This window comes from Sitodiplosis mosellana, unplaced genomic scaffold (genome assembly GCF_009176505.1).
Source record: "Sitodiplosis mosellana isolate CC-2019 unplaced genomic scaffold, AAFC_SMos_1.0 Smas_scaffold_18, whole genome shotgun sequence".
Taxonomy (NCBI): domain Eukaryota; kingdom Metazoa; phylum Arthropoda; class Insecta; order Diptera; family Cecidomyiidae; genus Sitodiplosis; species Sitodiplosis mosellana.
In genome coordinates this window covers 1,716,114-1,739,367 of record NW_022595260.1, presented here as the reverse complement: position 1 = coordinate 1,739,367, position 23,254 = coordinate 1,716,114, and the positions used below count along the sequence as shown (strand labels likewise).

The following is a 23,254-nucleotide window of genomic DNA, read 5'->3' as shown; positions in this document are numbered from 1 at the left end:
GTTTTTTGAAGAAAGAAAGAAGGACTTATTTTTTTTCACATTTTGATGTTTCATCAAAATTTCCACCAATTTGACGTCTCGGATCTGCTTAAAAAAGAAAGGGAAATTGAAACCGGACATGAAAAATTGCACAAAATCCAGAAGTTGAATAATCAAATCATTTTCTGCTCAATTTAATAATAGATTCCAACGATTTTCGTGTAACAACTGGTTTCATCGAATTCAATTTGGAAATGAAAAGAAAATACGTGTGCAGATCCTCCAAATGGAATGATGAGTGCTTCTGTGGCTGACTTTGGCAGGAAACATCAGCATCAATCGTGACAACAAATTATTTCCGATTGTTCTTCAATGACATTTCCTAAGCTAATCTTTGATGGAAATCAATACAGCTACAAAATCGATTGGCTTTGAATAACGAAAAGTTCAGGGAAAAGATGAGATTTAGTCAAATTGTAGTCGATTTGAACTCCACAATGACAGCTTCTATTATTGTGATTTCTAAAAACGAATTTCAAGAACGAGTTGAGGTAATAACAAATTTGAATTAATGGGCAAATTTTCGAAAATAAATATTGATAAAACCAAAACGGTATGATTTGAGTACGCCACAGAATCGTCGATAACACAAATGGTTCGATAAAAAATTGAGAAACATCGAATCCAAATGCACGCACAAAACATCGAAAAAAGGCGTGGTTCATTCAACGAATACCCTCTCCATTTTTTTGATCCTTTTACATATGCGTTCACATATGCGTACGTATTCATGTGTGCTCGTTCAAATGATACCCTCATCGCACTATGTACTGCTATATATCGTTCCGCATACGACGAATACATATCCATCGGGCCATATGTGGAGAGTTTACAAACATACTTGCTTCAATCCTACATACATGAATCGAACCCTCACACGCGTGTGTGGTATTGACTTCCATACAATACCCTAAATGCAGTGCGATATTTGGGCAGAAATGAACCGACAATCGATTTATATACTTCACTGAAAATGCTGTGTAAATAATAGAGACTGAATGGAGATTTACATGCATTACGAATGGTGGTCCAACGAGTTGAAATGGACAAATTGCTTTTCGCGAGAATTTATTCGATAAAAAAACATTATTTGCGAAAATGTTGCATACAAAGATTGTCTATAAAATACGTGTCATTTTAAAGAATAACGAATTTTAAGAATTTCATTCGATTCTTGAAAAAATATAATGAATGGCAAAAGACGATTACGCACAAAGTTTTAAGATGTATTTTCTTTTTTCAAGGTGCCTTCAAAATCTTCAGCAAGTAACTTCAATTCAATAAAATCTTCATGTTTTGCTTCGTGACCTTATTGATACCATGCATGCTGTTAAACTTCTTTTGGGCTAGCAGAAATACGTTCAATTATTTATCGCCACTACACAGGATATAATGGTATCTATTCATAACGACCAATCAAATTCAATTATACAATGGATATCCTTGGAAAGTTCACGATTTGTAGTAGAAATTTTACATGGTACTTCAGTGCACGTTTAGAAATCTTAATCCTCCGGAAAACTCGAATTATTTTACCAAAACAAAGAACTGTCTCATTGAAAATTGAAAATATATGAAAACAAGATACGTAAGATTTCTGAACGTACATGTAATACTCTAGCACAAAGTGTGCGAATGATTTACTGAATCAGAAAGTTCGTAAGGGGATAATAGTTATATTTGTTACCAAATCAATGTATTAAACAGCTTTAGATTTGAAAATAAATGTATAGAATAATGATTGTTCACTATAATTTGAAAAAATTTGAAATTTGGTCATATTTACACAGAATTCAATATAAAGCGTTTATATGCATAACAATATTTTGATATTATCATAGGACCCCGTGTGAAAAATTTGTGACTGACTAGCCAGCCGTCTAATTTCGGACTTTTTGGCTGACTATCAGTAACTAAAAGTGATTATCTCGAGCAAAATATTTGACTGTAGTCAACTTCAGTTATAGTCATCTAGTAGCCAAAAAGTCCGAAATTAGACGGCTGGCTGAAAGAATAACTAAAAGTGATTATTTCTATACAACATTCTTGAATTCAATCAACTTAGCCAGTTTTAGTTATTTGCAGCTACATACAACTGAATGACTGTCAGTCATTTTATTTGCATACGGGACACCATAAATCATGTGTATTGTTGTACTACTTGTGTGTTGATATATTTCTGTACTCGATAATGCACTCCGATACACAAACGTTTGAATAGAGAATCTTACATTTGAATACAAGGGGAGTGACACCAACGCTGGTTTCACCAATTTTTTCAATTGTTTCCTAATATATGCTATTTTTGCTAGTTTCCCTCAATGAAAGTGCTATTTTTTGCTAATATTTTCTATGTTCAACGTGACAGTTTGACAGTTCATGTACAAGTAACACTCATCAGGTTATTGTTGTATGCTTGGAAAAAAAGCAAAAAATTAGATTTTGGTAATTTTTCTAATCTTATTTCATAGAAAAGAACAAATCGTTCCATTTAAGTTCATAAAATAACTTTGTTCTAAACGGTTAAAAACAGCAAATAACAAATCGCTATTTTTTCAATAATATTGCTATTTTTGTTTCTTTCCTCTAGTATTTATATGAACTCCAAAAAATTGCTAATGGTGTCTCTCCCCATGTTTGCATACAATCCAAATGTGTTAATTTAATCATTTTAATCAAGTGTTTCCGCCTTTTGTCAACAAAGAGTAAACAATTTGAACAAAATGTTGTGAAAAGTCAGTCGAATGGAATGCATTTCAGCTAAGCCCAAGATCATGACCGTCTATTTTATGGTATTAAACAACTCACATTTATAGAATTCAAATGTAGTTTTATTTGGTTTTAAAATGAATTACAGTTGCGCATTTACAGCAGTTGCGAATACTGATTACTAAAAAATAAATAATAAACAATGCCTCAGTAAAAGAGAAAGGCGCAATAAAGACAAGCACAATAAAGGCACTAAGTATGGATATTTCATATGTATACAAAAATAAATCATTTTGAAACGTATTGTGATATGTTTCCTATTTCGGTAGAAAAAATAGATTTTTGTAAATTATCACAACGCTTTTTCCATTTAAATATTCGTTGCTTATGATTCGACCATTGGTGATCTTTGGAGTTTTGATTCTTGATTTTTAATATATTCGGAACACATGTGACTTGGATATTAGTATTTCTGGAGGCCTTCTTGTGAAATAATTGGACTGTTGTTGTTTTCCTTCTCCGAAAGGCTATATTTTTCGCAGAGTGTATCTTGCATCCAGCCCCCAGTAATCTTTTCTTCTTCGACCGCTTTCTGTTGTTCTTTTTGGATCTTTTTAAATTGCTCGATTTCGTAATTGTATTTCGGTGTTGTTATTCCCAGAGCAGCCGCAATCTTTTCTCCAACATAATCGCAAGTAGCCAATACCTTGTTGCCACCTATTAAAACATAATCAATCATTGTTGCCGGACCTTGTCCTTTCTGAAAATGTCAATAGAAAGTAAAAGCTGGTTAGAAATCGATAAAATTCTATTCATTCCAATCACATTAGCTTTATTATTCTATCAGCACGCGATTCAAGGTCAAAATACATTAACAACAAGGTCATTGTGTCGTATTGTGTCAAAAAAATCGAAGGTGTGAGTCATGGATACACAGTGTGTACACCTGTATACACACATGGAAGCAACATTGGTGTAGGACTTACCTCATCATCTTTGTTTACAGCGTCCACTTCATCATCTGAACTGTATTCTTCCATTATTCCATCGCTGAAATGCAATATTCGCCTGGGTGTTTTCACGTGCACTGATGTTAGTGCAGTTGGAGGCTGTTGTTCTGAATCACTCAGCTTTGAAATTATTTGCAACTCCGTCATTTTTACGCACAACGAAACTGCTTTGTTCCCACTTGGTTAAATTTAATCTGCACAAGTTTTTAATGTAGATTAATTTCAATTTAGTTGAATGGAAATGTGAACTGGGATATTTTTTTGGGAAAATGCACTCCAAACGTATTTACGCACCTGCTAATACTGACCTGTGTTGATTTGTTTGGTTTTCATTCACAAATGACTGACACTACGTGTCTGTTGTTGTTTATGGCAATTTCATTGTCAAATGCTACTTTCCAATTTTGAGCATACTGTTTCTGGCGCCATCTAACGTTGATAGCGTGAAATTTTTGGAACCGAAACGAAAATGAAACTCTCTGTTTATAACTGCCCTGATTTTCAGATTTAAGTAATCCGCTTTAATTTATATATTTATTTACAATATTTTCATCTTATAAGATGAGGACTATAGTTTTGTTTGTTCAAAAACTGTAGATTAGTTTTTTTATTCGTAAAATATTCAGTTTTTATTCAATAAATTTCAATATCGTAGTCTCCAGTTTATGATAAAAGGCAATTTATGAAATTATTTCAAAAGATTTTTAAATAAGAAACTATTGTTTGTCATACATGTAAAAGCACCGGTTCCACTTTTACATGGCTGCCCAACCATCAGTCGACTTGATGGGGAACTTAAACTATCCAATTGACTCTTTACAATGGCGGACTTCAAAAATTTGAGCGTGGATTCGAATGACATTTGTTGCAACGGTGAAGCTGAAGACTCAATGCCAGAACGACTGAGTGGCTTGAAAGTACCATCGAATGTCATGTAGTCAGCAATTAATAGCAAATGCCGAGGATCGACTGTGATACCGTATACCTGGAACACCTGTTGTACTTCCTACAATGGCAGAAAAATTGGTGGAATGAGTAAATGTGAGAGTTAAATTCCGAATAAGAATAAAAATGAACAAACCTTCACAACAACTCTGGCCGCTGCTTCGATACCATACGTTTGCGCCATAGCGTGAATTTGATTTGTGTACAGACGATTTAAATCAAGCACCTCCATATGTTTAAACATTTCCTGTTTGATAGAGAAAAAAATAGCCAATTATGTTACAAATTTAAGTATATAACTACTCCACTCCTTTTTTCATAAGAAAATGGTGAAGATACTCACTGTAATGTTGATACCATCCGTTTTCAGGAAAATGTCATCGTTTTTGTTATATGTGATCGCACGTTTGATAAGTGGCACTTCGGATATAACTGATTTTTGAGCGACTTCTTTCAATACAATTGAAAGGTCAACATTTTTATACGCCATATTCAAATGGAAGGTCAATTCACACCACAAATGTGTATATTTATCAACTTTGTATTGTGTGTTATATTCATTGGACTCAAATCCAGCGAGTTTTTCCTCTTCGTCTTGTTCTTCAATTATATGATCCTGAATTAGATCCATTTCAACATCGGACTCATTATTATCAGACGCAACTTGTTCTTCAACAGCCGCTTCATCGTAATCACATTCATCCATGGCTTTGTTTTTCAATTTAACGGCAGTTGCGTCATCATCTTCTCCGATCGCTTCATCATCGGAACTTTCGTTGGCAGCAGGGCTTGCATCATTGTCTGGTTCCCTCTCGTCGATGTCACGGTCTTGATAACCTTCGGCCGTTTTCTTTTTCTTTTCTTCTGCACCGATATCCACTGATGAATATTTTTCCTGTGCTGCTTTTGCGATGGCTTTGAACATCAGTTTGAAAAATGATTCGCGCATGTGTCGAAGAATTTTCTTTGGTGTCACGGCAAAGTCTTGTTCGTAGGCATCACGTTGCAAGAAATTGAAGCGAACACAATAGTTTCTTGCTCGATCCGGCCGCAAAACTAAGTGTGATTTCACATTTATGGTCTCCAAAACATCGGCTACGGTAACTCGAGCCATTTTCTTTCGCAGTTTTTCGGCTTGTTGTTCCATATCCCGGTGTTTCTGGAATGGAATATCGAGCGATGGAGTTTTGATATTTTCCGTGGCAAACATAAGAATTTCTCGAAGACGCGGAATACCGAGAGTCACGTTCATTTCACCTCTACCAGCAAAGTGAAATGTGTTCAGTGTCATCTGCGAGGGAATGGTTGATTCGATTAGTAATTAGCAGGTAAAAACATAATAATAACAACAACGACAAAAACTAGCTAACCTGTGTGGATGGTTCTCCGATCGATTGAGCCGCCAACAATCCGACAGGTTCCCCAGGAGCAGCCAATGATTTCATTGTTTTCATCGCAATCACGTTTTGGAACGAATCCGAATCAATATTCAAATTCTTCATGTAGTTCACCATTAAACCTTCGACGTGCTCGGGCAATGAGCTGAAATTACAATCTGGCTGATATCGACTAACTACTGGATCTGGACGTGTAATGCACTTTTTCGAATATTTCGCTTTTTGTTCGTCATCAGCTTCATTCCACAGCTTCACAATTTGCTGGTCAATTTTCCGACGGCCAGACTTTTTACTTATTTTATTGGGATTTTTCAATTCGATATCCGACACAATTTCTTTGGAGAACATTTGGAAGCTGGTTTCACGTCGTTTGCTTCCATTCGCATGCTTTTTGAGCCAAGAACGAACCTTTTTCTTGTGCTTTATTACATTGTCATAGTTTTCACTATCTTTCAATTCGTCCAAGAATTCATTGTTTGGAATAATATTTTCCATATTGTCAACCAGGAATGGGAATTGTTTGGTTTTTAAAAACTGCGATTTTGAAACATCCATTCCGTCTTCACCGTACATGAACTGAACCACTGAATTATCACTATCACGTACTGTCATGTCATAGTGCACATTCAATCCTTCCAAATGCTTAATCAAACAACGTTGCAAATAACCAGAACGACTGGTTTTTACAGCTGTATCAATCAAACCCTGCATGGAAAAAAACGGCATTTAGTAAAACTATTTCCGTTCGGAATAAAGAACTGTGAAGCCTATGAAAGAGGAATGGTAACTTACTTCACGTCCAGCCATACAATGGAAGAAGAAATCTTGTGGTTGAATTCCCGTCATGAAGCGACCATCGATAAAACCGCCGGCCTTTGGACACATCTCAAACGGAGGAAAACATGGGAGCGTACGTCCAGATATCATCATTGGCGGTCTTTTACCTTCCAATTCAATTTGCCCGAGCAGACAGGAAATTTGCATAGTGTTGACTGTCGATCCTTTGGCACCAGATCCAACCATTAGTTGAAGATTGTTTTCTGGGAATTTACATAGCAAACCGGCTGGCAAACAGATTCTGTGGAAAAAAAATTGTTAAGTGATTGTTACTTCTTTTTTCAACGAGAGGAAAAGAAGTTCTTTTTCTCAAAAGAATGAAGGTTCACTCACTTGTTGATACGGTTTGTGTAGCTGTCTAGCGCAGATTTGTATGATCTATCCAACACTGTTCTGAATTTCGGGTCTCTATGAATGGCTTCCGCCATTTTTTCGGCTAAAATCTCAAATGGAGTGTCTACTGGCAATTCCAAGGCTGTTGCTACCGCCTCTGGACCGATCTGAAATTAGGTTATCAAAAAAAGAACATCATTTCATTGAACAATTATATTGGCAATATTTTCACTACCTTGCGACTCTTTTTGATGACCTTTCTTCGGTTTTTGTCTGCGTTTGGCAAAACTAAAATATCATGAACACCAAGGGTAAACCCTTCGCGTTGAAGGAAGAATGTAAAGAGTTTCGAAAACGATGATAGCAACTGTGTCGAACATTGTCCTCCGTACAATTCGTACATGCAGTGAATCAATCCGTACGGTGTTGCACCATAATGGGTTTTATCCAGAACACCAACCATTAACTCGCCTCCACGAATGATGACTTCACTTTCAGTCATGTTGATATCGGTCAATGGTGTGCCACCGGCCAACCAAGGACGCTCTTCTTCTGTTTGCCACGATTTTACGTTCGTTTTGGCCGTTGACTTTAGATTGATTTTGTGTTCTCCTTGTGGAATGATATTCATAAGAACAGTCGACAAAATTTGTTTACCAGACCATAGTCTGATCGGCTTGATAATTGTTGGTGGTAAGAATTTGATATCCTTCGAAATGTGTGCCAATGCAACGAACACCAATTGTTGATAGTCTTCTCTGTTGAAAAACCGACCTCTCATCGACATTTTTACACCGGAAATAACGTGATCTTGAATCAAACCGCCAAGCGGCGTTCCATCCTTCGCTACCAAGTATTGATTCGGCACATTGATCAAATTATAAGCTTCACTGCGGCCCAATTCATTTTGTGGCACATGAGCATTCATTTCGTCACCATCAAAATCAGCATTGTACGATTTACAGTTGGAGTAATGTAATCGGAAAGTTTTCTCTCCCTTAAGAATGCGCACTTTATGGGCCATTATACTGTTCTTGTGCAACGTCGGCTGACGGTTCAACAGCATTACGTCGTTGTTCAGCAAGTGTCGATGTACGATTTTTATACCTTTTTCAGATGGAGTCAACAGCATTTTGGCCAGACTTTCACGCTTAGCTGGATCAGCTCCCGATACAATTTGCATGCGACCTTGTTCATCCTCAATAAAATTGGCACTGGAAATGAAATGCGTATGACAAATTAGTTTTACACTTCGAGAAAAGAAAATGCAAGTAACTCACCCTGGATGAACGTTCGGGCCATTGATAACCATTTTTCGTAACTCGGCAACATTCCATGATGTAACTGGTACTGGATAATTCAGTTTTCTTGCAAACACTTCGGGCAAGCCAATTTCGTCAACGTTAATATTTGGATCCGGTGTTATGACAGTACGAGCGGCATAGTTGACACGTTTTCCCATCATGTGCAATCGAATGATACCGGTTTTCTTTTCAAGGACCTGCTTCAAACCCTGAACACCGTGCGTATTCTGGCCTAGTGTACTATCCCAAGTTTGATCGACGCATAATTGCAATTTTTGCCAAGAGTTATACATTTTATCATACGGCGTATCTCCTGCGGCACTATCATATAATGCCTGTGTTTCACTCGCCTGTGCCTCAACTACGCTTCCATTTATCTTTGAACTAATTGCTTTAAGCAGAAGGTTCGCTTCAACGATATTCTTTAAAATCGTCGTTTGTGGATGTTCTTTAATTTCGTTCTGAAATTTGTTTGCTGGTCGAACGAGTGGCGGTGGAACTGGAATCACATCCATAAAGAAAATGTCGATCGCATACTCAACATCTGCTGGTGCATGCATCAAAACTGGAAACAACACTTTCAATAAATCATCATGCATATCGTACACTTTTCGCACGTATTCACGGCATTCGTCTGCTAACAGTGCTTTGCTCACGGTTTTGGAACGACCTAAAGTATCATTTCTATTAAAAAAAAACGAAACGAAAATGCATTGAAATGATTGATTTTTCTGTCAAAATCAAATGTTTTACTCACAAATCCGAGTCGAATTCCGATTTTGGAGCCGATAACATCAACTTTTTGAATGAAAACTTGACTTTCTTTAGCGCCTCTTTGCAGTGAATGCATCGTTTATTTGGGCTACTCTTGATCGAACTATTAACGATTGATGTTCGCAATGCCTCGGAATTTTTTGTATTCTCAGCTACATCGCATGATTTCAAACCGAAATTCAATAAACGTTTGGATTCTTCTATTTTCGCCGCTTTCTCTTCGCTCGACTTTTCCGCAACAACTTCTGACTTGAATATTTCAATTTCCTGAGCTTCGATTATGTAGCCAGCGTCCAGCAGTTTCAATTGCAATACTAAAATTTCCATAACATTTTCAGAAATTTGCAATTGGAAGCAGCTTAAACAGGTGATTCGAAGAATGTCGTAGACACTTTTCATAAAAATCGGATTGTAAACAAGCATCGACAAATCAATGTGGCCCATATGACCGTTGCAGTGCAAAGTTCTATAGCAAGTAGCGCACGGATCCGAATTGATGGAAAACGGACCTGAAAGTTAAGGTAGTTTGTTAATTGATAAGAGAATTGATAATACACATGTTTCAAATGAATGTCATAATCTTCTTGCACTGCAGCAATTTCTTACCCATTTTCGGATCATATAAACCTCCCGGCAACGCATGGCCCAATGGATCGAATAACAGTGGAGTTACTACCTTGGCTACACTTAGTGCACGTATATTATTCGGGCTAAACACCGAAAATCGTATATTCTTCATTTCCAAATGATGAAGCTTCTTCATGGTGGTTGAGGTTAAGTCACTTCCAATTTCTACAGTAAATAAATGAATGTTCGTTCGTTCCGCGTTAAAAATCCATTAATCATAACCGTAAATTTACGAAACTCAAAATTTCCAAGAGAAATTTTTGAAATGTTTATTCAAAAATCTAAATAAAAATTCGTTTTGCGACCGGGCACACACCGCCGATGCAATGTGTTTTCCAAATTAAATGCAATGTGCGTTTGACTTGACAGCTACTGTCACTCGCTTGAATTGTCAAAAACTGCTACAAAAATTCTAGTGGATTTTCTAACCAAAGAAAAATTGCTTTGACGAATAATATGAAGCCGAAAATGATTGAAAACGGATTCAATTACTCACATACCTTGATGAGATGATAGCCTAAATTTCATTTCTTTCTCTTAATTATTAAATAAAACAAGACACAATGAAATTCCATATGTATAAAAATCGGATTTATTATGCTTTTAAAATGGAAATGAAAACTTGAAATTGTCGCATATTGTTGACTCTTTCCTCTTAAATCTATACGTGGTTTCGCAACGAAATTTTGCTTATTTGAGAACTGGTAGCTTATTTGAAGGTGAATAAACTGGAAAGAAAACGCAAATCTAGTCTCCTCCTTCCTTCTTCTCTTTGAGTGCTTCCTTGAAACGTTCCTCGAACAGCGACAGCTCGGAGATGATATCGGTGATGGCATTCATGAAAGCTTCTTGTGGTGAATAGTCACTTGTTGTCTGGATGCGCAGTACGAACTTATGCTCCAATGGATGTGGATTTTTGTAGCCAGCGAACAAAACATGTGGGTCTTTCAACAATTGGTTGCGGATCATGTTGCCCAAAGTGTGGTCTTCTTTGTTTACCGTGAAAATTGCAGCATTCGGCACTTTTGTATCGAGCTCTTTGACGATTTTCTTCTCTCCCTCATGCAGCAAAAACGACTCGAAGGTTGGTGGCGCATTCATTTTGCCTTTGCTTCGAAAATGTTCACCTTTTCAACTGAACTAAAATAAATTTTGCTACTTTTTAGTGGAAAAAATTGTTGTTCGCCTGAATTGTGCTTGTACACTGATGCGACTTTGTCACAATAGTACGTTTTGAGGCTGTTTGGTGTCGCTGTTGCGTGCATATAGATTGTACGCGCCGAAATTCAGAACGTCATTGTCAAACAAACACGAAGAACGCTATTTCAACACTTTTGAAATCCTAGTTTACAGTCGGAAAAATCAAAAGTAAAAGAGGAATTGCTTCGAAAGAATCAAGCAATTGATTTATCCACGATGCCCATCGCTCGATTCAAGGGTGTTTTACTTTGCAGTAGCGAAGATAAGGTAATTACAAATGAATTTATGACATATTTTTCCAGAAACACTGTTTTTAAGAAATGTTTGTTCTGTGCTGCAGAATCACCCGGCTACTAACCTTATAAGCAGTTCAAGCAAAAAATGGAAATGCGAAGAAACCGGATTGGATTCGGTGTACGTAGTTTTGCAATTTGAAAAACCGACAAAAATCAGTGGCATTGATATTGGCAACGAGAATTCATCGTTTATCGAAGTGTCAGTTGGACGAAGTGGATGGCCGGTTGAAAGATTCAAGGTTTGTTTTTTGGGAATGTTGTAACAGTGCGCATTAATGAGTGCGCAATTTAATATTGTAATTTTATTTCGAATTCAGACAATTTTGGTGTCATCATCGTTCATGACAATAATCGACAGTCGAAATTCGGAAAACCCAAATCGCGTGCGGTGCTTTAGTAGAGACGCACTGATGCCAGAAGTGGCGGAAGAAAAATGGGAACTCATCAAAGTGACTTGCACACAAGGTTTCAACAAACATGTTCTATTTGGATTGTCGTTCATCAAAATTCATACACCAGACGCTGTTGCAGCATCGGTTTCAGAATCTTCACCCGTTAAACCAACTGTACCAAGTGTTACAAGTGTTACAGCAAGTCCGAAAGAGAAGAAAAGTTGTGACGAGGCATTAGGCTTGCCGAAAACCAGTGTGTTTGCTAAATTTAGAATGCGTGTCGACTCATCTGATTCATCATCGGATAAAGAAGCTGAGACTTCATCATCATTGTTTTCAAAATGGAAAAAAGAAAAGGATACTCCGCTCAAAGACTCACACAATGTCAGCGGTGAGTTTATATGTATATAAATAATGAACGCTTTGTTCTATAAAGTACCGCTATTCAAACAGAAAAACCATATTTGTTTCAAATTTGTTGTTCATTTCAGCGGCAGCAGCGATTCGAGATGCATCGTCATCGATGTCCAAACTGGAACAATGCACAAAAATCAATCACAAAATCGCAACCCCAACGGGAAAGACAGAAAGGCCAGTTGATAATGGTGACAAAAATTCGAAAGAAGCGCGACTTAACCGATACCGCCCGGCCATCTTGTACGACGAGGACGATGAAAATACATCGAATCCAAGATTGGAGAAGATTATAAACGAAGACAAAGAGCGCATTGAACGCGAGCGAATGGAATTGCTCGATAAGAAGAAGGGAAAAAAAGATATTTCACGTGAGGAAAAAACAAAGAACAAAATGGAATCGTCAGCTAACAAGTTCAAAGTGTTTTTGCAAGATGACATCCCAAGCCAATCGAAAGACAACGGTACAAACAAACAAGATGATAACGATGATAACGATGATAACGACGATGACGATGACGATGACGATGATATTGTTGAAGTGAAAGCATTATCGCCAGCTAAAGTTGATCTAACGGCCACTAGCTCACAAGCATCTCGTTCACCGTCCCCCGATCCAAGTACACCGCCAGCTTGGAAGGTAAAAAACAAACGTCCATCGACTTCGAACAATCTCAGTGACGTTGTTGACGACGATGACGATATTTTTGACGAGAAAACTCAATCACCTGCGAAGGTTGATCCGGCGGCACCTGACAGCCCACAAGCATCGCGTTCACGGTCTCCCGATCCAAGTACACCACCAGCTTGGAAGGTGAAGAACAAACGCCAGTCGACTTCAAACGAAAGCAGTGCCAGCAAGCGCAGCCGAAAATCACCATCACCAGAGCGCAACACACAAAACGACAAACGTTTTGATGAAATTTTGCGAGGAGTGGTGTTTGTTATCAGTGGTATTCAGGTAAAATACGCTTTCATCAAATAGTTTGACCAATTTCCACAATACATTGTGTGTATATTTTCAGAACCCAGAACGCGCTGATATGCGGACACAGGGTCTTAAGATGGGAGCAAAATACAAGCCAGACTGGGACGACTCATGCACACATTTGATGTAAGAATTTTTATTACATTATGATGGCATCAATTCCTAACCTTTTTCTCGATTTTAGATGTGCCTTCAAAAACACTCCGAAGTACAAACAGGTGCAAGGCTCTGGCATAATCGTGAACAAAGACTGGATTGGTGATTGTTTCACGCAAAAGAAAAAGCTACCTTGGCAAGATTATCAGCTGTAAATTTTCTTCCTTATCGCCATTTGCAGTTTATACATACTTATGTGATTTTGTCCCATGACAAAGTGTTTGTCGTTCCGAAAGAAAATTTCGTTCTTATATACATATAAATCTAAAAGTTCAATTTGAAAAACTAGAATAAAAGAAGTTGAATAAAGACACAGAAAATTCATTAATAAAATCTCATTTGTTCGGTATTATTTGTCACAAAGTTTCGTATCATATTTATTCATATTTATTCAGAATTTAAATGAACATAAAGTTTTTTTTTTCTTGAGCTTGAGTTAAAAAGTGACAGTACAGAAAAAAAATGTCCACTCAAAAGAAAGTGTGTAATTTACAACGTTTGCTCTTTGCGAATAAAATTAGAGATAATTTATAATATGTTAATCGTAATATTTACATGTAAAATATGTTCTCGCGTATGGCTAATTAATGTTTGTCTAACCTCTTTTTTTGTTTTAAAAAACGTATTTAAACGACTAAATGACCTGTTACGTTTTTCTGCGAATTTTGTTTTGCTTCTACGTATTTCAAAAATCGTCCATCTGTTGCCCTTAAAAAGGTTGTTCTGTTTTTGTTTGTTTTTTTTATTCTCATTTTTTCCTTGTAGCTTAAATTGTGTTTTAATTTCTTGTGAAAAATATTTGCTTAATATGTTCAATCCTTATCTAAGCGACTTGCGTTCAATTTTTTTTCTCTCGTTCACTAAATCTCTCCGTATACACGAACTGGTAAGTATACTTGCAATAAATTCTATTCAATTTCATTCATTCTATTTACTAATCGCTCACTTGTCTATTATCATTATTGAAATCTTGTATGTTTTGTCCTCCCTCCATATTGTTTTTACTTCCTCTCCATCTCTCTTTAAATACACGTTAAATTAAATTTGTATAATAATTATAATAAAAAAATTATAAGTTGATCACAGCAGTTCGGAAAATAAACCACCAAACCATGCTAGATAAATTGGCAAAAAGTATGTAAATAGGGCACGTTTGAGAGACATTTGCGAGGTGGTGCCGACAGCGCTGCTGCCCGAACTATTATGGTTAATACTATTACTATCGATTTCATTAATTTTATTGCTTTTGTTTGGATCAACGTTAGTTTTAGTTTCTTTTTCACTTGTGTCGGGTGCGCTGCCAGTGCCACTGTGTCCATTGCCTCCGACTGGATCGACTGGGTGTGTCGTCGATGGTCCGGATTCGTTGATTCCGGGCGTATAGTCAATCGTACCTATACCAGAACCCTCCTCCTCACTATCTTCGATGCTTCCACCGCCTGAGCCCGAACCGCTACCATAGTAGGGCTCCTCTGAAAAATCGAAAAAAAGAATTGATTAAAATTTAATTCGAAACAATAAATAACTGAGGAAAATAGTAAGTTTCCCTGCAATCGATACATACCAACATCAGCCCATTCAACGTCATGGCCATTGTATGCATTTCGCAGTTGGATGACGGTATTTTTCAGCGCAAACAATTGTGCATCGAATGTAGCTGTACGTCTGCTATTCAACGGCGATGGGAATTCGGGATTTGAAGCCTGATCATTGGCAATCATGTGTGGATATCTGAAAGTACAAGGAAATTTCCATTTAATTTAGTTCATAAATTAATTCGACATGTGCATGATTTAGCGTAATTAAAATTAATTCAGGTGGCCAGACGTGCGCGTTTTAAGAGCACAGTCCTCGATTTCGAGTTCAGTCTTCGCGTCCTCGCAAAATTTAAAAAATTAGTCAAAAATGTACAAAATGTCCTCTCCCAAAATGTGAGAGTCTACTTTGTATTATGATCAACGTAAAACATACGTAGTGTCAATACACACATAGGCGTATAAACCCCAACATGCACACACCATATCAACTTTTGCTCAATGTACACAATGTATTAATTTCGCTCTTGCTTAGAATTTTTCATAAAACATTAAACAAGATTGCATGAGATGAGACAAAACATATATTACACACTGGAAAGAGAGGAGAGGAAAAATGTTATCAGGGCTGATTCGAGTTAATGACACTGAACCAAGTATGAACGTTTTAATTTGAATGCATATAGAATGAAAAAATGTGTCGAATATTTTCGTTTTTTTTAATGCAAAATCGAAGTGAGAATATCGCAAAATTGAAAGAAAGATTGACAATTTGAAAACAAAATCTATGTATTTTTTTTTCTTCTAAAGAAATAACAATCTTTTTCTTTATTGAATTGGAAATCTTCAGATGGAACAACGACGTATACTGAATTTTACACGTTATTTTGACACAAAATACATTTTTAGTGGCGAAATCTTTTTATAATTCAAATGTCCTCGTTTTTAATCATTTTCCCGAGGATGTGTCCTCGTTTTTGCTCAGATGCATCAAGCCACCTTAAGCATAATAAATGGTAATTACCTGTCGATTCGATTTCCATTCCAGCAATTCATGTCATTGCTTGGCGATGCGGCAATTTCGTCATTGTTACAAATTTGATACGGCAAATTCGACCAGAATTTTTTGGAATCCTTGACCTTTGTTCGAATGTCTTTAACAAGTTTGTCGAGCGGCGGCTCTTTATTGTCATCGTTGTCATCGTCGTTGCGACCTTTCGAAGCAACATTTGCTCCATTTCGATTGTTGTTCTTATTCTTTCGACGCCCTTTATTCGATGATGAACTTATGACTTCTTCTTCTTCAGACTCACCATCGAATTGGAGTGGCTCAAACACTAAGTCACGATTATTTGCACGTTCTGTTTGAGCTGGCACGGTTTGACGTTTGAAGCGATTCAATTTGCTTGATGGTAAGTCATTTTCATATTCCTGTAGAGATTCAACGTTTGTCGATTCTTCAGCGAACGAAAAGTTGTCAATCGATTCGTCTTTACTAATATCATCAAAGTATCGTTTTTCCGAAAGCAGCAATCGTGGGCTGATTGAGCGGCGTTTGCGTTGTCTTGGGTTCAACTGTGGCTTTCCGCATCCATTGAAAATTTGAGCCGAAATATCTTGCCCAGTTTCCTGAACGTTCAAAGAAGAAATTCGGTTAATATGCGCTGTATTTGATTAGAGTTGTTGAGTGATACTTTACCTGGAAATTCATGATTGCCTCTGAAATTTTGATATTGATTGGTTCAACAACCATAACAATATTGAATGGTCCCAATAATCGTTCGGTGATTTTATCCATTGACTGTACAAAGTTGTCCCATTCAACGTCCAATTCGATGAAATGATTCAAACATCCTCGCATAACATTTACACAGTAATTTGAGCAAGGTTTCTCAACGAATCCTCGGCATGCACCGCATTGTTGCATTTTGGTTAATGCACTGGTGCACTCAGCACCCGGCCGAACAGTTGCCATATTTCTAGCCACTTCAGCTGCCGACGTTATTGCTTGTTCAAATGTTCGTGTTGCCACAAACGATCGTTTTATTTGCCCAGTCAATTTTTCGGGGACATCTCCGAATGGTTTCAATTGTTTCATGTGCTCACTCACACAACCCAAATATCTAATTGAAAATGACGACACAGAAAAAGCAAAGGAAATTCCATTAAAAAATCGTTCACAAACAAATCGTAAATAATTCATGTTCGTGTGCTCTACTCACTTGTCATCGAATTTGTATTGGGAATTCAAAACAACAAACATACGTTGATAAAGTATGTTAAAAAATGAATCCAAAGCCTCGGTTAAATCGACTTTCCCACGATTGTAGTAGTTTTCCAAATCATTGAAAAGATCGGAGAACACGTACGAATTTTGTTCATAAATCACGCCATAAGTTCGCTTGAACATTTCATGGAATTCCGATTTCGACTGGGATAATAAATTTTTGAAGAATTCTGAAAATGGAAAAGAGAGAAAATAGAGAACCACTTAAATAATTTGTCTTCCAAGTGCTGATTTGAAAATCTATTTTCAATTCTTTTTTCTAGTGTAGCGATTGACTGGTTGTGAATGATGTGCATTGTGCAATCTCGAGTGAAACGTACCATTGAAACGGTTGGCTCGTGCCGACAGCACCGATGCTAATTTTCCAATCAATTCTTTGGTATTTCGTTCGAGTGTGGTACGTGAGCTGCTAGCCAATTTGAGCTCCATGTTTTTCGAGCAACATGTTCCAGATGCGGGTGTATCACAATAAACCAAACGAGCGTCTGAAAAGAGAATTGCAAAAAGAAGAGAAAAAAAATCGAATCGTTAGCAGTGATTAAAAATAGATTGCTTAAAAACTACAGAATAAAATTTGATTTCGTTCTCAATGACACGAGAAAGAGAGAGGCGCGCATCGCAACAAACTGACCGAGAATCGATATCCGGATAATAATAGATCAGACTGAATAAAATCCGGTTTAATTATAAATTTCGGTTCGATAAATTTCGGATCGGTTGCAAGTGCAATGTTCGGAATTTGACTTTCAACCGATAGCTTGTTTTGTATGTGTGTGTGTGTGTGCATATGTTGAATTTGGAGGTAAAGGCAATGAAAAATCGATTTCTATTGATACAAATCATTTCCGAAGCGACGTACTACTACATTATTTGCTTGCTTGAAGTCATTTTTCAGGCATCGGGATCATCTTCATTTCAATATTCACAATGCCAGCAATTCGATGGCATTAAAGAAAGATATATATGCATGTGGCTTGAGTTTGATTCCAAACACACGAATGTGAATGTGTAAATAGATAAAGCAAATAATCTGACTGTTTACACTGTCTACTCCGAGTACAAATAATATCATGTTTTTGATTTCCAAGCAAATTCATGCTCAACACTTTTCCACACATAGACACAACCACACACATTTTCTCGACAAAACATTTCATTCCAATTTTCGAGACGATGATACATACGGGATCCAACATCATCGTCAAAATTGTTTAATGTTTTGGACAAAATATTTTCGGTATTATGTGTTCAATGTTTGTGCAACGGATTCCGTGTATTGCCCAATCGACAGCCTATCGACTGTTTATTCGACTAATGCAACCAAATAAACGCATTCGGTCAAAAGAAAATCCCCACTGAATGGGTAATGTTGCGTCTGATATCAGTAAGTCGATTGTTGAAAGATATGACAAGTGATTGTTTGTATAAGACTTTTTCAAACAATCTTTGTAAATGGAGAAAACCTTTTATGCGATCGCTGGCAGCGATAACGAGCTGAAGGTGTAGAAATATATAACTCATAGAAGTCCTATCAAATTGATATGAATCGCTGCATCGATATAGCTCAATTACTGTCGAATATATTCTGAACCATGCATTCTGCTGAAAGCGAGAGAAGATTAATTTTTGTTCGCACGAAATTTGATAGATATTCAAATTACGTTGTCAAGTGTGGTCTCGTTTTGCCTGCTCTGTTTTAAAAATAAGCCATCTGATTAAACATAGTGACTGAATTCGAAACGCACATGTGGAGTCAATGAATAATAAATTAAAGTCGAAATTTCGTGAGTTCATCATTAGACAGGGAGGCAAGAAAAGTAGCTGTGAAAACATTTATAGCAACGGCCGCATGTCTGGCGTATCTGAATGAAATCAACAACAACGATACAAAATATACTTGGGCAATGTTATATAGAGCGATTGTCAATTGAATTTTGTTTACATAAAATTAGTGTGAATGAGTCTTCTGCTATTTAGATTTCAATGTGAATTTAAAAAGAGTGTAATTTAATGTACAAAATTTGTGGAAGTATCGTCATTTGAAAGGCGAAAATATCGCCGTGTCAAAAATGACATAAAATATTTTGGAGTGTTTTTTTATTTGAGAACGAAGCGATGGGGAATTTTATGTGATGTATTTTTATGGCTTTCATATTTTTTTATAGCCAAACAGACGCTTATAATTTCCTCGGTAAAAATCTCTTCAGGTAGCCACAATCATGCAGGCAATGCCACATTTTTCATTCGACTATTTGCACATCGGCATCCTACACAAAAAGCCGTGTTCGTGGCTGTGTTTGTGACGGTGCACTGATACACGGTATTTGGTATTTCTTTTTGTATTGGCGTTCAATTCCAGCTTTGATTTATTATGATGTTTGTCGCATCGCAGAGGAATAAGAGGTAAAAGGCTGAAATCCTGTAATAAAATTTCCCGTATTTATCAATAAGTAGGCAGGTGAACGTTGACGAGTGTGTGGTTGTTGCATTGCTGGCGTGCGTGGCAATAAACGTATTTCGATTGAATTTATATTCTTTTATCAGTTTTATCAAGAACACGTTGAACAACTTCGATATTTATTGAAATTCCTGAATAAAAAGCCGAGCACAAAAGCCAAACAACACCAACTGAATTGCGTTCAAACAAAAAAATGATTTAATCCATAATAAAGAAAGGTTTTATCGTGCGTTTGATTTGAAGAACTGAATCATCACATTCTCTTTTCGTTTGCTCGCATTTATTATACGAATGGAATGGAACTATCAAAGTCATGCACGCACACACACTGTGAAATTAACTGGTGTGAAGCCTTAGATAAGATTAATTGAACAATTGACTTGAAAATATGTCAAACAATCTCGTTTTCCCAATAAATCAAATTGATTGGAGAATCAATTGTCGTTGAGTACTGCTTTTAAGTGGATTGGAATTTGGTTGCCTCGAATTTGCCGATATGAATATGGTTGGCGCGATTTCAACTTTGCAAAATGCCAATGACTTCAATCGAAAAACACTCAAACAGATGAACGCCCAATCACAATCGTTCTAAGACAGATATGACATTGTTTCGACGGTTGATGCAGTGTTCGAAATACTGAGATTTGTGTTAGTTATTCAGGGGTCACATAGATAATAGCGTTCTGAGTTCGTCGATTATAATTACGTTCAAACATTAGCTTATCTGTTCATCCATAATACACCAATTTATTCATATTAAAGTGCTGGGTTTAAAAGCCATATTCTCAACTCAGAATTCCTTTGATTCTTGAATAAGTCTTGCGATAAAATATCATGGCTCCGGCAACAACATATCAAACAAAAGGTAGATAAAATAAAAGGAGAAATGGATGCATGAGAAAAACACATGAGAAAAAATTCTGAAATTCCACAACGCACACACATCTATAGAACGTCTGGCACATTTTCATTAAGGGAATGTGTTTGAGCTCTTGAATGACGGTTTGAAACAATAATAAAAGACAGAGAAAACCATACATTTGAAATAGTGCTTATATAATCTCAAGTTATGTTTTTTCTCTCTCTTAACTTTTCTCTCAATTTTTTTATGTTACATTTCGTATAGCAGCAACAATCACCTATTATCCTTTTTTCAATGCAGTCTTAGCTGCTTTTATCTCGATTTAGATGATACAAATGAAAGAAAAATATGTGTATCAAACAATGCGTTAACAACCCAGCAACATTTTTGACAATGCAACATTGACATCGACACTACGAAACCGGCAATTCAATTCAACATCCCACACGAACGCTTCGATAGATAAAGTCAGTCACCGAATGCAGTCTTAGCCGTTTAAAAACTGTACGAGACAGTGACAAGAGAAAGAAGGAGAGAGAAATAATTGATCCAGCCTGAAATACATTGTAATTTTTTGTAATTGCATACAAATCTGGGATAGAGCATAGACGAAACAGAAAAAAACAACATCTATACCAGCTATGCGACGATCAGAACCAACGGGATAAAAAAGACAAACGCACCAAATGACGGGGAACGAAGAGGAGAGGAAACGAAAAAAAATACACACACAAATCAAATATATTGTGAAGAGTTTGCAGACACTTGGCGCCTTTGGTTTGTTGCGAAAAAAAACTATACACACATTTTAACAAAAGCTTTTAACTGCATCTCTTCGGCATTATGTGCCGTTCATTACGTTTTATTATAAATGCGGTCCTTTGGATATTCAAGCATGCGATGAATGATGATGATGCCAAGTGTAAATTACATGAAACGAAACAGATAACGAAACGTGAAGGAAGAGAGCAAAAAAGCACGCAAATACTCTTTTTGACTGGGTCATTAACTCATGTAGGTCCAAATAGGATAACAATAACAAAAAGTGCAAACAAAACACAAAGAGTTTATTACTTTGAATGAATGCTGACGCGTCAGAAATAAAACTAAACTCGAGTATCTGGAATCTAGTCTGGAATGCGATTTTTCGGTGTTTCAAAAATTTTTCTATTCTTCGTATGCGGGTAATTTTTCATGTTTGGCACTGTGAAAATAATTTCAGTCATTGTGTTCACTTTTATATCGGCGATGTCTCTTAAGAGAGATGAGCAACAAACTATCAATCTGCTGTCAAGTGTTAAAAATGAATTACTCGACGTTTTTAGGGAACCTGAATCCTTATTGCTTCGTCTCTCTCTCACTCTCTGTTTCGCGTTTGGGTAAGGTGTGCATTCGCTTAGAGGCATTTTTTTATATGCCCATTTCTCTACCTATATGCTCATGTCTTCTTTTGATCTTTTCTCCACTCGAAAACCGTGTTTTCACTTTGGACGAGCGGCTGCAGAAGCAGCATCGGCAGATTTGAGCGGCGAAATGACAAATGAAAATACAAGAGCAAGAGAATACAAGAAACATCGTTATGATATGCACAGACTCAGGCATAATAATAATAGAAGCAATAATCAGTAAGCGGCAATACTCATTTATTAATTCTCTCTCTTTCTCTTTATGTCTTTTGGGAGCATCAGAGTTTCTCAAACATTCAAAGCCTTGGAAATGGATGTGCGCACAATAAAAACAAATCTTTATTTGCTGTCCGTTGCTATATAGCCCTATAATTCGTTCAAACATTACTCCTGCGCTCCCGCAACCAAACTATTCAGCATCAATTCGGTTTGATTTTGGTGCAGTCAAACGGAAAAAAAGGAACGAGCAAAGCACAAAAATGTCGGAGAATCCTAAATTAGGTATTAACGGCTATTACTTTACACAAGTACTTCTATTATCTATTATATGAGTAGTTTGTTTAGTTAAGCATTCAAAATAAATTGTACAGACCATACAGCCATACAGCAATATGCTCAAACAACTACAAATAGCTATTGAATTCTGTCGTCATTCTCTCAATAAATCGGTGGCAAACGGTTGAAGAAGCATTCATACACATTTGTGTATTATATTGAATTTAATTTGTTTTTTATTTAAATAAACAAGGATGAATGGTTGTTCTATTGATTTATTTTTCATTTCAGGAGCATAGGCGCAGCCAAGCACAGCTAAGCTAAGCCAAGCAATGGATCGCTGTATTGAAAAGAGAAGCCGAAAAGAAAACCATACTCAGTTAATTCAATGCACGAGTGTGCTCAAGTAGGTGACATGGCAATGAGAGGATACAACAATCTTGATATTTCCTGTTTTATAAGCCACAGAATGACAGTTTGAGACGTCACGTTTTTGATGAACGATCCGATTCTTCTTCTCTTTATTCCACGTTATTTTCACCAAGTGTATTAGTCATAGTTCGCAACATGCTATTATTAAAGTTCCTGTGTTCTCGTTTTCGCTGAGCTCAATTACGGCCGCCATTGAGTTTGTCAATTTCAATCAACTTGAAATTTGGAATGACTGCCATTGCTGCTGCTGATACGGTTGGTTTTTTGTTTTGTTTTAATCGGTCGATTGCTGCTCTTGATCCTCTTTAATTTTATGAAATGATTCTGAAATTGACATTGGTACGACTGCATGCCATGC

General features: G+C 36.7%; 5 protein-coding genes across 7 annotated transcripts in view; 1 reads left to right on the top strand and 4 right to left on the bottom strand.

The window, feature by feature from the left end:
- Nucleotides 1–2,848: 2,848 nt before the first annotated feature.
- On the bottom strand, nt 2,849–4,187 carry LOC129568407 (protein FAM177A1). 3 transcript variants are annotated; one of them, XM_055446228.1, is made up of 3 exons: nt 4,053–4,187; nt 3,735–3,952; nt 2,849–3,508 (listed from the first exon to the last, which is right to left on the bottom strand). In XM_055446228.1, the coding sequence occupies exons 2-3, from the start codon at nt 3,903–3,905 to the stop codon at nt 3,212–3,214; spliced, it is 468 nt and encodes a 155-aa protein (XP_055302203.1). In that variant the 5' UTR covers nt 3,906–3,952; nt 4,053–4,187; the 3' UTR covers nt 2,849–3,211. The 3 variants fall into 3 exon arrangements, with proteins under 3 accessions (XP_055302203.1, XP_055302202.1, XP_055302204.1); XM_055446227.1 differs by having other exon boundaries at nt 4,067–4,142; XM_055446229.1 differs by having other exon boundaries at nt 3,735–4,070.
- Nucleotides 4,188–4,360: 173 nt separating this feature from the next.
- On the bottom strand, nt 4,361–10,375 carry LOC129568406 (DNA-directed RNA polymerase I subunit RPA1). The gene is made up of 10 exons (XM_055446225.1): nt 9,955–10,375; nt 9,332–9,857; nt 8,551–9,258; nt 7,506–8,484; nt 7,271–7,437; nt 6,893–7,178; nt 6,074–6,805; nt 5,047–5,994; nt 4,840–4,950; nt 4,361–4,764 (listed from the first exon to the last, which is right to left on the bottom strand). The coding sequence occupies exons 1-10, from the start codon at nt 10,109–10,111 to the stop codon at nt 4,447–4,449; spliced, it is 4,932 nt and encodes a 1,643-aa protein (XP_055302200.1). The 5' UTR covers nt 10,112–10,375; the 3' UTR covers nt 4,361–4,446.
- A 169-nt stretch (nt 10,376–10,544) lies between these two features.
- On the bottom strand, nt 10,545–11,210 carry LOC129568288 (DNA-directed RNA polymerase II subunit RPB11). Its single transcript, XM_055445963.1, has one exon. The coding sequence runs from the start codon at nt 11,074–11,076 to the stop codon at nt 10,723–10,725; it is 354 nt and encodes a 117-aa protein (XP_055301938.1). The 5' UTR covers nt 11,077–11,210; the 3' UTR covers nt 10,545–10,722.
- LOC129568286 (DNA repair protein XRCC1) lies at nt 11,140–13,754 on the top strand. Its single transcript, XM_055445960.1, has 6 exons — nt 11,140–11,442; nt 11,516–11,710; nt 11,789–12,254; nt 12,355–13,238; nt 13,303–13,391; nt 13,450–13,754. The coding sequence occupies exons 1-6, from the start codon at nt 11,392–11,394 to the stop codon at nt 13,574–13,576; spliced, it is 1,812 nt and encodes a 603-aa protein (XP_055301935.1). The 5' UTR covers nt 11,140–11,391; the 3' UTR covers nt 13,577–13,754.
- A 5-nt stretch (nt 13,755–13,759) lies between these two features.
- The window catches only part of LOC129568285 (glypican-4), a 30,302-nt gene continuing 20,807 nt past the window's right edge, over nt 13,760–23,254 (bottom strand). Inside the window, exons 2-7 of the mRNA XM_055445959.1 lie at nt 17,564–17,728; nt 17,179–17,413; nt 16,656–17,079; nt 15,981–16,585; nt 14,986–15,152; nt 13,760–14,893 (exon numbers count right to left, since the gene is read on the bottom strand). Of these exons, the coding sequence (XP_055301934.1) occupies nt 14,502–14,893; nt 14,986–15,152; nt 15,981–16,585; nt 16,656–17,079; nt 17,179–17,413; nt 17,564–17,728 (1,988 nt within the window). The 3' untranslated portion in view covers nt 13,760–14,501. The remainder of the gene's footprint in view (nt 14,894–14,985; nt 15,153–15,980; nt 16,586–16,655; nt 17,080–17,178; nt 17,414–17,563; nt 17,729–23,254) is intronic.

Coding starts and splice junctions, on each gene's coding strand:
- LOC129568288 (XM_055445963.1), bottom strand. CDS start 11,076: ATGAATGCGCCACCAACCTTCGAGTCGTTTTTGCTGCATGAGGGAGAG.
- LOC129568407 (XM_055446228.1), bottom strand. CDS start 3,905: ATGACGGAGTTGCAAATAATTTCAAAGCTGAGTGATTCAGAACAACAG. Junction 3,509..3,734: donor CTGTAAACAAAGATGATGAG/GTAAGTCCTACA, acceptor TGACATTTTCAG/AAAGGACAAGGTCCGGCAAC.
- LOC129568286 (XM_055445960.1), top strand. CDS start 11,392: ATGCCCATCGCTCGATTCAAGGGTGTTTTACTTTGCAGTAGCGAAGAT. Junction 11,443..11,515: donor TTTGCAGTAGCGAAGATAAG/GTAATTACAAAT, acceptor TCTGTGCTGCAG/AATCACCCGGCTACTAACCT. Junction 13,239..13,302: donor TTGTTATCAGTGGTATTCAG/GTAAAATACGCT, acceptor GTATATTTTCAG/AACCCAGAACGCGCTGATAT.
- LOC129568406 (XM_055446225.1), bottom strand. CDS start 10,111: ATGAAGAAGCTTCATCATTTGGAAATGAAGAATATACGATTTTCGGTG. Junction 9,858..9,954: donor TTTATATGATCCGAAAATGG/GTAAGAAATTGC, acceptor CTTAACTTTCAG/GTCCGTTTTCCATCAATTCG. Junction 8,485..8,550: donor GGCCCGAACGTTCATCCAGG/GTGAGTTACTTG, acceptor TTTCATTTCCAG/TGCCAATTTTATTGAGGATG.